Below are 14,374 nucleotides of genomic sequence, written 5' to 3' on the forward strand. Positions count from 1 at the left end.
ATAGACCAACAGTGGACATGATGCTGGGCTAGCAGCACACACGTCTGCTAGAACACTGCTGTGATTTAAAGCACCAAGTGCAGAAATCTGGTTTGCCAGCTAATCCCTATGTGAAGTGGAACCATTTAGCTGAATAGTAGAAATGGGTGAAGGGAAAACTACAGACCACCTAAAAAGAAAAAGCTGGCAGGAGATCAGTTTTCATATCACTCCACAGTTTCAAATCCCCTAACTAACTTCCCCTCCTCATCGGATGCATGAACTATATGAAATGTAGCTCATGAAAGCTTATGCTCAAATAAACTGGTTAGTCTCTAAGGTGCCACAAGTACTCCTTTTCTTTTTGCGAATACAGACTAACACGGCTGCTACTCTGAAACTAGAGATTACTTGTAATTTTATAAACAGAGTTTACTTGGTATTTTGCATCCAGGCAAACAGGGGCTGTCTGCTCTGTCACTAAAAAGGGAAGAAAAGGACAGTTCCAAGGCTTTGCCACATCTCCTATAGCTAAACGAGGAGCAGCATCAAGCCCTGTTCAACCCACTGCTTGAGCAGGTTCTATTGTGTTTCAGTGCAGGCATTTTCATCTCTGTGCTGTCAGCTGGTCAGTGATTACAAATTTAAAGTGTTCTGCTAAAAAGATATTTGGGTGGGAGACCTCCAAAGGAAAAAACTTTGCGTGGCCGGGAGCCAGGTTGCACTTTGCCATCCAAGTCAGCACTCAACCAAGGCCTTAGCATGTTGCTGAGAGTCACCCTGCTACTGGAGTGTCACCTTTCACCTGAGATATAATGTAAGGCTGAGGTCTTGATGGTTTCTGGTAATTAAAAATCCCACTATATTTTTTTTGTAGAAGTAGTTATGTGGCAAGACTCACTGGGGTAATTATATTCTGCCTGCCTAGATTCCCTCCTCAGTTCAAACTGAATAAAGACATTCTTCACTTCCAATTCATAACTGTTGGGATTCATAACAATTAGCATTATTGATCACTGCTAATCAGTTGTCACATTTCATCACAGATGTGGCTGCATAACAATGGCTAACTGTATTATTGGACTGTCTATAATTGCAGTTTGAACAGCACTTTGAGATCCTCTAGAATGAAAGGAACTACATAAAAATGGAAGGAAGCATTATTATTGGGTAGGTTTCTTAAACAAGTTTATTCACAGGTCAGGTGATAAATTGCAATAATGAAATGGGGAATTGATTTATATTTTAATTATGTACGTTATTTTTCAGTTTAATGCCACAAAACTGAGTCAAGACCATATCTAAACACGCTGAGAATTCTGCTACAAAGCAGAACATGAGTAACATTTTCTTTTAGCACACATACACCCACAGTGCAGTTCAGACACAGCAGTCCAGTTATGCTGTCCCCTTTCCTGGATGGATGGTCAAGGAATCCAAGTTCTGATGTGACACTACTCTATAAATGCCGAAATTAGGAGGGTGCACTGAGGTCTTATTTTATGGTTCTTGTAAATCAGAGGTATGCACCACAAGATAGGTATCTAATCTGTACACACAACCCTTTTGTTAATGTGCATCTACTCTACTAGTTTATCTCTTATCTTTAGGCTGGCAAATACCACAGAAAGGAGTCACCCCCAATTTGATAATTATGCCACTATATGATAGTGGTCCAGAAACTCTCTCAAGGTCATTGAAGGGTACCGAAAATTAAGGAACAGCCTTGATGATTTTTTCATTGCTTTGAGATTATAATCTTACAATATGGCCTGAGTAACAGGCAGCATGCAGCTGTACTGTCCCAGGAGCGAGCAAAGCAGGGACTCAACTGCAACTTGGAAAGTCTTCATTCAGTCCCTGCTTCCCTACTGATCCATGGGGAAAGCCAACCCTTTCCTTGGCACATCTTATATTCCTGTGCACGGCAGCTGAGCACGTAGGGGAGTGGAGCCAATGTCCTGTCCCCACCCTTGCCCATCTGTGAGAGAGGTGAAACACATGCAGGGATGAAGATGCTCACTAGGCCCCCCCAGCCCTGTGCAGGCACACAGCAAGAGTCACAATCTCGCCTTTGATATTTTACATTGTTATAGCATTGTGGAGTCACTTCTCTTTTTTCCTTCTCATAAAGCTATTTACTTTTGGTTTCCTCCAAAACACTGAATTTTTCAAAACTCTTGCACTTTGTACAATAATAAAACTACGAGGTGCTGAGTTTTAAATGCTTTGCATCTTGCATGGTTTTTGCATTCAAGAGTTTTTTCAAAATGCAACTCAAAAACCACCTGTGATTTTTGCATGGCCTTGGTCGACTGATCCACATTTTTAGTTTTAAAAAGAGCATATTCCCTTCCTTTAAGGAAGCAAAAGGTTTTATTTGTAGTTTGGGCAGATCTTAAGATATCCAGGCCACAGGGCGTCATGTGTCACGTGAGGTCAAGAAGGTGATGAGCATAACGGAGTTCAAGGGAAGATGCTACAGTCCCAAAGTGGGAAGCGATGGCAAAAGCCATAATCCCCTTGTATCATGTTTTATCACCAAATACCTAGAATAGGCCTGGTGCCTGTTCTAAAAGTAGAGCATTACATATGCAGGATGTGAGGACAGCTGGCAATCACGTGTCTGAAATGCACTCATGAAAGACAGAGAAGATACGGGGAAGAAAAAGAAAAGAAAAAAAAAATCTATACTAAGGCTCTGTCTAAAAGCAGGTTCCTGATTTCCATGCCACCTTTCAGCAACAAAATAAATACAAAAGGCCTTTGTCCAAGGCCCTTGGCACTTGCCCCCAGCTCTGCATCAGGAATCTTTCTGTGCCAACACTGATGTTTTTAAAAGTCTAAACCAGTGCTGGAGAAACATTTTTTAATTCATTTTCTTCACCTATTTACCCCTCTGTTCCCATCCCCTGGTCTCTTCATGTTGCATTTCAAAATAAAGGATTCCCACAGAATCGTGTCCCAGTACCCTAGTGTCGCAGCACACACCTAGGAGGAAACAAGGCTAAAAATACACCAAAAAGGGTGGAGGAAAATATATAACATACAGACACAATGATCAGGGGTAGGAGAGACCAGGGCCTGATAGCACAAAGTGGTTATTTTACAACATTTATTTTATTTTTACAATATAAATTTAAATTTGGATTGGGGGCAGAAGGACAAGTTGGGGTTAAAGTATAAGGACAGGAATTGTGGGATGAAGGGAGGAAAGAAGGAGAAGCGAAGAGGCTGGGAAGGGGAGAGATGGGCACTGTGGACTGGGAAGGTGAGGCTGGGCACCTGCAGGACTGCAACGGCAGGAGAGGGAGTTGGATGCAAGGGTAATACAACCAATGGCAATACAGATAATGATGAACGGGATGGAAATACCCCATGTCCAGATTTCAGAGTCCAGGAAATGATGATGTCAGGAGGCTGCAAAGGCTCCCCCCAGCTGCTGCTCTTCTCCATGTGGAATGAGGGTTGGGAGGCCACTGAGACTGGCACCCTAGGATGAACCAACTGGACCTGGCAAAGAGGAGCTGGAAGGCTCTGGCATACCTGCATTTTCAAATTGTAGCCAATGCTTGCTGCACCAGATTCTGTTTTGGTTCATACCCCATGCAACATCAGAGTTTAACGGGATTGCATGAGGGTGTAAATCGGATCAGAATTTGGACCAAAAACTCTTCACTTGTGCAAACACTGCAATTATTGTAAATCTCCCACTAGCCAACGGTAGATGGGAATTATTCAATAGCTTTGCAAGAAGAATTGACTTTGCACACAAACCACATGCAAGTTGCTGGACTGTGTGACCCGGAGCAAGTCAATAAATCTGTAAAGTAATTGTATTTTTGTGACAGGGAGCAATGTGCTGCTACCTTCTGCTGATGCATGAGTTTTTGTAATCTGGAACCTCATTGACTTTCTCCTGCATACTGAACTAATTTATTATCATTCCTTTTTTAAGTTCCACTGCGCCATCTAGAATTTATTACACAATCAGCAGGTTTAGGGACACTTGCCAGGATACAAGGAAGGTGACTTTCAGGAATGGCAGAACACACACCGTCAAAGGGCCCATTAAGTAGTTATGCAGCTTTGAGTAAACAGGTTGCTCTTATTCTTTTTGCCCGAGTGTTTGGTTAGATCATACCAAATCGACTGTGAATAACACCAAACATTAGCCACAGGTCTACAATTAATTGCTTCCAGAAGTACAGGTCTTTCCAGGAAGGTGATACTTTCTTTACTGCAAGTTAATGGTGAGGGACTATGATGTTTTAGGTCGGTGCATGACTGAACCTTTGCCAAGGTGGCCCCTGGGCATTATACTCGCTTGTCTTGGACACGGACCTCCGTCACCCCCTCCACCCCACCACTCTTAGATCCACCTTTTTATTTTAACTAAATGAAATTATTAGAGATGTTTCCTGTTTAATCATAGGCACTCGCTATGTTAAATTTAATAGAGAATAAACTTGTTAAATAGAATAAACTCCCAGGGCATCAAAAGGCAAATGGCAGTAGAAAAATGACCTGCTAAAGGACAGTCATTAGAAGAGTGAAATAGTGGTAGCAGCATATGAAGGTCAATATCAGAGAAATGTATTATACCAGTATCAATGCCTCCCATCCAGCTTGTGAAGAATTCTAGACTGCACCCTGCATGGTCTCACCTGTATCACAGCATTGCATCAAAACTGAAAGGGCAATATTACAGGTACTCACTTTCACTAAAATAATTCTTGCTAGCTCTTCACATGCATGATTTTCATCATCCTTCTTTGTGTGCTCCAGCTCAAACAAGGTATTATAGTTTTCCAGCATTTTGGCCATTATTTTGTTGCAGATTTCCTGTTCCTTCATACCTTCAAATCCAGAAGGCACGCTGCAAAATTGGATGAAACATCAAGCAGAGCATTAGAAGGACTCAAAATACCAGTGTTCTTGGAAATAGCCATCATATTGTATTAGATACTCTTGCTGGTACATAGAAAAAACTCCCTTTACCTGTGAATGGGCTTTCAATGAAAGAAGTTCTAAACATTCAAACTTTGCCTTGGTTACAATTATTGCATTTGTTCTCAATTACTTTGACCCGCTATTAAAAATGTGGTCACACCTTATATTATATGGTACATTTATAAATAATTTAGAAATCGCTAAATAGAGGTTATAAGCATGCTACAGACATGAGCACTATGTTGCATAGATGGTTAAAGTAATTTGTTAACACATTGGACTCAATACATGGCTAATCAATTGTTGTTAAATCAATTAACTGATTAGCAATTAGTCATTTATAACCCCTTAAGCTAGTTATAAGTGGACATTATAAAGTGTGACCAAAATTGCAAACATTTCAAAGAACAGGGGAAACATGTAATCTACTCAATTTAAAAAAAAAAAAACAAATAAAACTTAGTAAAAAGTAGTTTCAAGCATGACACCTGCCCTTGTATCCCTCTGACAATTTTTGTGGTTTTACAATCATATTTTCTTATTTTTTAAATGTTTTCTCTCTCCTGTTGCCATGCGACAGATCCACACAAACAACAGGGGACCACCTGACTCTACTGGTGGAACACTTAAACTGACTATACACAAAAGTGCTATTAAATGTGCAACATAAACACACACACACACACACACACACACACATTAGAGGCTTAACACCCTGTCTCTGTCACTCCCCTTGCTATCTCAACACTGGGTTCCATGTCAGAGCAGACTGCTCAACAACAGGAAAGTTAACCACACTGCTTAATAACTCCCTCTGCTTTTGCCAGCCTTAATATCAAATTTAAACAGTCCCTTTGAAAATCACAGTCCTTCTTGATACCAAGTAAATGTACCCAGGTGATATCAGACCCCTTTCACCATATCATCACAGAAAATCCAAGTTCCTCTGTTCCTGAAGGACCAAACACATGCCATTGGTCAGTTCCTCCTCATATCTCCCTATCCAATAAGACAACACTAAGTCCGAACCTGTAATAAACTTATCTAGACTTTATTCATTTTAAATGAAAATGTAGCAAGACACAGTTGAACAAGAATATTGGACAGACAGACAAAGACAAACTTCGGTTATTATTTTATAAAACTTCTGATCAAAGTAACAGTCTTATAGGTTCAGCTTCTGAGGCTTATCCCAGCTATGGCAGCCAAGGGTCCTTTACCTGACAGACAAAGTTGTTGCCTCTTAGGATCCAGTCTGGTAAAAAGAATCTTGTTTCCTTCCACTAGTCAGCTTTTACCCCAAACCCCTGCCATATGACCGTTCTAACCCCCTTGCTCACAGATGCAAAAGGTGATGGGAGGAGTCCATGAGGTAATTCTTCGGTGAAGTCATCCTGTGTGGGAGTTCCCCCTTCTTCGTTGTCCCGTAAGCTGTTTGCTACCTATTGTACGGAGACTCAAGGAGTTCCCTCTGGACATGTTGCTTTTTAATGGGCATCAACTGACCCGTCTCTCCTCTAAGTGGTGTACCAAAACTCAGCAATGACTTGTTATCATGAAATCTGTCCCAGACATATGAGAGTTATATAACATACATGTATAGATATTACTCTTAACAGGAGAAATACAGAGATGAGCATGAGTATTAAAGTCATCCGTTCACCAGCATTTAGGAAAGTCCAAACACTACATATTTTACTGTGATTTTAATCACTTAAATTGAATAACGTTCCACCAGCGTTAAGCCTGAGAGACTCTCAGTTGATACGTAGGCCTAGAGTTGGCCTAAGCCTTCAGCTTCACAATCTCTCTGATTGGTTTTAGACCTGGTCTACACTACTAAGTGATGCTGACAAAAGCTGCCTTGCATTGCCCTAGTTGTGCATGAGTCTACACTTAAATTTGCCTCCCACTGATGTAAGTGGCCCATTACACGAGCACAGTAACACCATCTCCATGAGCGGCGTTGCAATCTTTAGTAGTCACCAGTTCATTTCATATACAGGATGTGAGGTGACAGAACAGACATATGATAATTACCACTGAAACCCAGTTGTGCAACAGAAACTCAACAAGTGGGGAAAATATACAAAATAATCCTAGATATGTAATAGCCCACAAAATACACCAGAGGAATGTCACACCTGCAAATATTTTCATGTTATTTAGGAACATGACTGGGTGCAATTTTGGTGTTATTATCCTATGTCTAACATTAATAATTTGAAGTAGTACTTATAATTCAAATTATTAATATTAGACATAGGATAATCTAGTAGTGTGCTAGATTTCTATTGGATCAATTATTTTCATTCTCATTGGTTATCGCATTACTTCAGCTATCCACTGAAGTAACACTCTACCAACATTCCAGACATTTTATTTACATACACACACAATTTTACAATGCAGTTCTACTCTTAACAGCATCTGTTTGCTCCTTTCATGCATTCAGAGTCATATCCGCCAATGATAGTGACAAAAATAAAGTTTTTACTGCACTTTACTCCTGCTCCTCCTTCAGAGTTGATAGAGCTAAGAGAGAATGAGCTGAAATCTATTTCATTTTCATGCATCAACAGATCCAATCACTGGCACTTCTACGCCACAACCAAAAGATCACTGAGGGCATCATGCAATAACAACAGAGTTGTAAGTCCAACCACAGGTGTATCCAGGGGCCTCGTTTGCCCTGTCTTGTAACAGAGGCCTTGAACCTTTTTAGTGGTGATGATGCAGATAATGGAAATAGAACATGACTCTCAGATTGCAGGGTGAGTCTGAAGAGCTGAAAATTAGAAAAGTAAACATTTCTTTACTTGTAACCTGAGCCTTTTTAACCTAGAGATCAGTAAGAGGCAACAAACAAACCCCACAAAGTTACTTTTCAGGAATTGTTTTTTCCCCCCACAAAACCTTATTACTGCCTTTAAGGCCAAGATCAGGGGTCTCAAACTCGCAGGGCTTCTGCGGCCCACAAACCTCCCCAATGTGGCCCGTGGGGCTCCAGCAGTTTTGGGGCCCCACCTCCCTTGGCCCCACCTGCCACCCCGGGCGTGTCTCCCCCCGGTGATTTACAATGGCCCGGGGCCCCAGCAGCGCAGCGGAGCTGAGTGGCGTCTGCCTGCTCGCTCCACGTGTCTGCCAGGGCGGGGCTGTGCCTCCTCACGCTGCCCCATCCCCGAGCGCCCGTGCGGCCAATGGGAAGCTGCAGGGGTGGTGTCTGGGGGCAGCAGCGCACCAAGGCACCCCGGCCCGCCCCGGAGCCCCAGGTAAGCGCCGCACCCCCTGACCCTATCCCAGAGCCTGCACCCCCTCCCCACACACCCCCTCCCACCCTCAAACTCCTTCCCAAGCCTGCACCCCTCCCCCCTCCTTGAGCCTGCAACCCCACCCCCTCCTCCTGCACCCCCACTCCCTGACCCACCCCAGAGCCTGCACCCAGCACCCAAACTCCATCCCAGAGCCTGCACCTCAGACCCCTCCCCCAGCCAAACTCCCTCCCAGAGCCCAACCTCTCACCCCTTCTGCACCCAAACTCCCTCCCGGAGCCTACACTCCAATTCCCTACCCCAGACCTCCTACTCTCTCTCCCAGAGCCTTAGGCAAGTGGGGAGGGGCAGAGTTTTGGGGGGGCGGGTTCTGGGTGGCATGAGTGGCATTATTGGCCTGCTGGGAGGATTTGAGGACTGGCATTGGCCCTAAGGTAAATTGAGTTTGAGACCCCTGGCTTAGATTGTCTAGTTTGGATCAGGTGAGGAGTGAAAATTACACTGGTAGTGGGTTCTAACCACACACAAGGGGCAGCCTGTAGTCAGAGGCAGTAGCCCAGGTCTACAATAACAGGCATCTTACAGGTCAACGAGTGAGCAATAAGGTGCAAACTTTAATCTCCAGCCAGTAATATTCATCCCTCACAAACAATAAATCCACTCACAGAATTTAAACAAATAAACAAAAAACTAACACCTCCACTTAGATGATAATGCTAAAATGCTAGATTGCTGGGGATTAGAACTAACTCTGGAATGCTTTAGAAGTGATAAATCTTCAGACTTTGCCTCGGGTTACGTTGTTCTCACCCATGGTCTACAACAGGACTGGCCATACCGTTTCTGTGTCAGAACTTCTTGTGCTATAGGAACTCCCCAAAGAGGGCAAACACTGGGCCTGATCTAAAGTCTACCGAGGTCCATGGGAATCTTTCCTCTGACTTCAGTGGGTTTTTGACTCAGTCCCATTTTGCTCAAGAACAGCTTTTCCAGAACTCACTTAGCACCTTACAGGATTATAGTATTGTAACTAATAATTAGATGCCAACAACTATGTTATGGCAACTTAATCATTTATACAGGAAAGAAGTCAGACAATATTAAAAGTTAAGGCCCTCAGAGTAACATTACCTCCTCCACGTTACTCCAACTGTGTATTAAAATGTAACTGTAACTGCCTAATTAACAATAAAGAGCTATTACATAGATATGTGAAATAGGAATGATTTGACACTCTTTTGAGAGCCTTCTTTTATTTTCTGATATTTTCCATGTTGCAGTTTACTGCCTTAACATGGCATTGAAATAAGGAAATTAAATGCAAAAAACTTGGTATTTTTGTGAACGGGAAAAAGAAACAAATGGGACTCCCTAAAACTCCCCCCACTCACATTAATTATTCCTACTTCTCCTCTCCTCCTACTCACATCGGTTCAACTTTGCAACCAGTCCAGAAACAGAGTCCTTTTGATCCCTGCCCTGTGAGCTCTGCCCATTCCAATGAATGCTCCAGTAGCATCACGGAGAAGGAGTGGCTTCAGAAGCTCCCCTCACACCTCACTGATGAGCCCTTCAATGGGGAGCTGAAACAATGCCTACTCCTACTCTGCTGAACATGATCACTGGGGACCAGAGGAGTGAGCTGCTGTAGCTGCGGCAGTACTAAAGTCCTGACTAGCACTGGGTCTAGTAAGAGAAGGGAAATCATACCCTTTGGTCACATCTTTGTGGAGAATACAAGGGACAAATCAACAACACTTCTTCCCAAGCAGCACCAGAGATTAATTCCAGGCCAACCCCTAGCAAGGCAGGACAAATGTTCAGAAATCTCCTCATGCCTGACTGTGACATAATGATGTTTATATGTAGGTCTGGCTCTAATGCTGGCCCACACACAGGATATGTGGCCTTGCACTACTGGCTGATAACTTTTCTTTTTAGCTCAAGAGGTAAGGGCCTGTGTTTTGGAGCTGTAGGACCAGAATTTTACTCTTGGCTGGGTGATTTTATCAACTAACCCATGTCTGTAGCGTTTGGATTTCATTATAACAAGGCTTCCTTAGGCTCTGCAAAAGTCTTAGAAATTCCCTACTCATCATGCTCACAAGCAAATATTTCAACTCGTCATTTTTTTTTTAACTCAGAATTTTCTTCCTTCACAGCTGACAATAACTATTCCTCACTGAGGACTAGGTATGTGCCACATCTGAATTTTTTGTCTAAGTGATTTTGAGCTACCAGTCAGCAAAAAAAAAAAAAAAAGGTATTTATATATTTTAGTTCAAAAATATATTTCCTTCATTCTTCAGTAGCTCAAAAATGGCTTAAATTGCTTTCTTCAAACCCAAAATTAAAAAATAATATCTGGAGTGAGCTCCTACAGAGTTTCACCTCAAAGGGAAAGTTCTTCAAAAAGGTTTCAACCAGTGTCAATAGCACTGTACATTACAGGAGTTATATTCCAAGCTTAATTTGTGATAGTGACTATTACAGCAATTATGTATGTGTGTTTTGAGGTGTATTTTTTAATGAATACCCTGGCTCCAAATGTACAGTCCAGGTGTGTAGAGCTCATTGCAGGCGCAGGGTCAGTGGGGGCTGAGACAAAATGGAACCAAAGAGAGCCTGAAAGGCACTTCGGGCCAATGCTGCAAGTTAAACAACAATTCTAGTTTTAAAGATTCAGTCCCTCTACTTTCATTCGAATAGTCTGTGTGCTATGTCTGTATGCGTTACATGTCACCAGCAGCCAAAATAGGTACAATTCAAATGAATAACCCCTGTTGAAATTTAGGTCGCTTTTTTAACTTTTGCAAATTAAGCAATAAACCAAAAGCACAGTTTGGATCCTTGGATTTCATACAGCAAATATGCCCAGCAAACAGCCCTTGCACAGAATCAATATATTCCATGCTGGAATCCCAAGAAATACTTGACACATTATAGAGGGGGAAAACAAATCTAAGTCTCAGCCATTACAAATATTAAAATCCCATTTTGGGTTTTTTTTTTTTTTTTTTTACACAGAGATTTTATTCTTCCAAGCAGTAAACAGAAGTTGAAAAGCACATTTGGTTCATAGCGTACTATTAGAGTTATACTGTGGTCTATTTCCACACCTTTTCTTCCTTTTCCTCGCATTCTTCAGACACAGTGATGCAAGGGGGAGGGATAGCTCAGTGGTTTGAGCATTGGCCTGCTAAACCCAGGGTTGTGACTTCAATCCTTGAGGGGGCCATTTAGGGATCTGGGGCAAAAATTGGGGATTGATCCTGCTTTGAGCAGGGGGTTGGACTAGATGACCTCCTGAGGTCCCTTCCAACCCTGATATTCTATGATTCTAAGAGTAAATCAGAGACAATTTACCGGTACTTAAAATGCACACACACTGGCGTTTGTACACTGGCAGACTACAAGAGGGTATAATGATTTAGCTGTGGGTGAAATAGTTATCTAGGGCAAATAAGTGAAGCAGAAGTGCAGTCTGTGCAATGGTGCAATTCACTGTTGGCCTAAAACCCCATAGCCAGGTTTGGAGTGCAAGAGAATTGGTGGGAACAGAAAACAAAAGGTGCATGCAAACAGGAGAATATGCACCCTCTCTGAAAGTTTCATTCATGCGCCAGAGCCTGGTTCCAAGAGATTACGAGTCAAACTACTGTTTGGCCATGACTTCAACCCTATTCCTAGCAGGGCATCTGTCAATGTCCAAATTTACCTGCCCAAGCAAAAGAACATGTCTCACTAAAAAAAGAAAAGAAACTCAAAGGGATGGCTTTTTCTTGACAGGAGGCTACATGTGCAGCCCCACATGATCATCTGTGAGTGGGTTTCAAGTAGGCCGCAAATTTATTAGTTGCAGATACATAAACAGAGTTGCACAAAGTACTACACCATATAGGTTTGATTAAGAGGACACAGTTGGGGGGGACCCTTATTCAGAACCCACAGTAATCCTCCATATGAAATATTTCAGATATTCAAAGGGCCAGATCCGGAAAAAATTACTCAGCACAAGTAATCCTCCTGAAACCAAACATGTGCATACTTTTGTAGGGGTGAACCAATAGCTACTGGACTAAAACAGCCAATATTTGTTGTGCATTTGATCTGTGTAAATTTCCTCTATTCCCTGTTATAAAATGTGTAAGATGGGTTATAAAATCCAGAGGCGTCAAAATCCATGTATGTACAAAATTCTTCTGAAGAATTATCACCATCCTCTGGAAAGCGTTCTCCAGCTACCACACTACCATCAACAAAAAAGAAAGACACAAGGGACGAGAAAAGGGCACAATGCCTATTTATGGAAACCAGCTGCAAAACAACAACAACATCAGAAAGAAAAATGTTCTTGCCCATCACAATAAGAAGCCTTCACCTGAGGCAATTAAACTTATTTTGTCATCACAAAAGGGCAAATATCCAGCAAGCAGAAAAAGCAACGCCGTTTAATACTGTGCTTTAAAATAGCATCCATCTGCTTTTAAAGGCACTCACAATTTGCACTATTTTAAATTTCATCACTGTGGCTGCTTTGTCTTTCCTGATGATCCACCACATCATCATTCCATAAAGGAGCTTTCCTACAGACCTTCATCACCAATTTACAGATTTAAGTAATACAAATGCAGAATAAAGTAATAAGCAGAAAAAAAAATCAGAAGATATAAAAGAAAAACATGTTTTTTAGCTGTGATTTCAAGAAACAATTATACAGGACCACAGTTTACCAGCGCTGGCAGAGGAAGGTATAAAATTACACCTTCCTAAAGAGCTATGTTTCCAGAATAGAAGCTGTTTGGTTTGAAGAGCTTACAAATGTTTCTCTGTGATCTGTCAAGCTTCCAAACTCCTTGAATAAGGCTATTTGGTTTACACAGTTTACAAACTCCACAGACTATGGAGTTTACAAAATGTTTTGTGACACTTATAAACAAGGTGGAGTTTTAACGGCTAAATCTATCCTTTCAAAATTACAGGGGAGGAGCATACAGCTTATAAACCATGGTAAGCGCACCTTTCAGATGTGGGACATTTTCTATGGCAATCAGTTGCAGTTGACGGGAGTCTGGAGACAACACCCCAAAATAAGGATCCCTCATACTGTGCCAACTCAATTCACTTTGACACTTTATTTTTGATCAGAGCAGCAGCAACAACCAGTGAAAGCCACTGTGGTTAATTAAAAAGTCATGTTTTGTTTAATGAATTGTTGGGAGACACATGAAATGTCCCAACATGGTGTTAGGGGCACTGGGCTGTCTTTCAGATGACACATAAAACTACAGTCAGGACCACATGTGCTCTTTGGGATCCTATGGAAACAGGAGCATTAGCCCCACCATTTCAGCCATATTCCAATTAGCGATATCATAATGGGCCTGAACCAAATGGAAGACACCCATTGGCTTAAGTGGGGTTTGGATCAGGCCCACTCTGCCTACAAATTCTTCCATCAGTTTCAGCTAGCTGAAGTATTTTTCTTTGTTTCCTGTCCAAAATTGTTATGTCGGTTGTGAGCACTAAAAGTAATAGCTGTCACATTCAATCCTAGAGATGAACTCCACTGAGGAACAGAAAGATTCCTATATCCAGCTTGAAAAGTTGTTTGGATGTCCTTCCAGATGCCAAGTTCTACATAACTACAAGGTTTTATTGTTATTAATTTGTAGACTATGACACGAACACTAGGCCACCACCAGCCCCGATATTCAAGGCTAGATGCTGCCCTTGGCTACATTTTATTTTATAAACAAATTATTAGTTTGTTGTGCAAGGTCTCTCTCTTTGTTTCAGCTGGGCACATCTTTCTACAGGTTCTCTCTGCACCATTTACACTGGATTGTAACACTTTGCAACAATTTGTGACAGTTCACAAATACATGCAGCAACTGCGTTCCAAAGGAGAAAAGGAAGTCAAACAAGTACATTACATTGTTCTGCCTGAGTGTTTTTGCCAGCATTTAATTTACTAATAAAAATGGATCTCCATGTTGCTAACATTGGGAGCCTTGTTCATTGTTTAACAATTTAATGGGGTGGGTTTTTTTTTATAAAGCTATTACTCTAGACTCATTTACCATGCAATCAAACTCAAATAAGGAAATGTTTCTGTAAAATAATCCATAAAACAATCAAGGCCTTAAATTGTTAGTCGACGAACAGGT

The 14,374-nt window shown here is 41.7% G+C and overlaps 1 protein-coding gene across 2 annotated transcripts in view; it reads right to left on the reverse strand.

The window, feature by feature from the left end:
• The window catches only part of FAM13A (family with sequence similarity 13 member A), a 183,976-nt gene that overhangs the window by 145,253 nt on the left and 24,349 nt on the right, over positions 1-14,374 (reverse strand). For both annotated transcript variants that reach the window (XM_073340684.2, XM_073340682.1), the window contains exon 5: positions 4,699-4,858. In XM_073340684.2, coding sequence (XP_073196785.1) covers positions 4,699-4,858 — 160 coding nt within the window. The remainder of the gene's footprint in view (positions 1-4,698; positions 4,859-14,374) is intronic.

Source organism: Lepidochelys kempii, chromosome 4 (genome assembly GCF_965140285.1).
Source record: "Lepidochelys kempii isolate rLepKem1 chromosome 4, rLepKem1.hap1, whole genome shotgun sequence".
NCBI classification, from domain to species: domain Eukaryota; kingdom Metazoa; phylum Chordata; order Testudines; family Cheloniidae; genus Lepidochelys; species Lepidochelys kempii.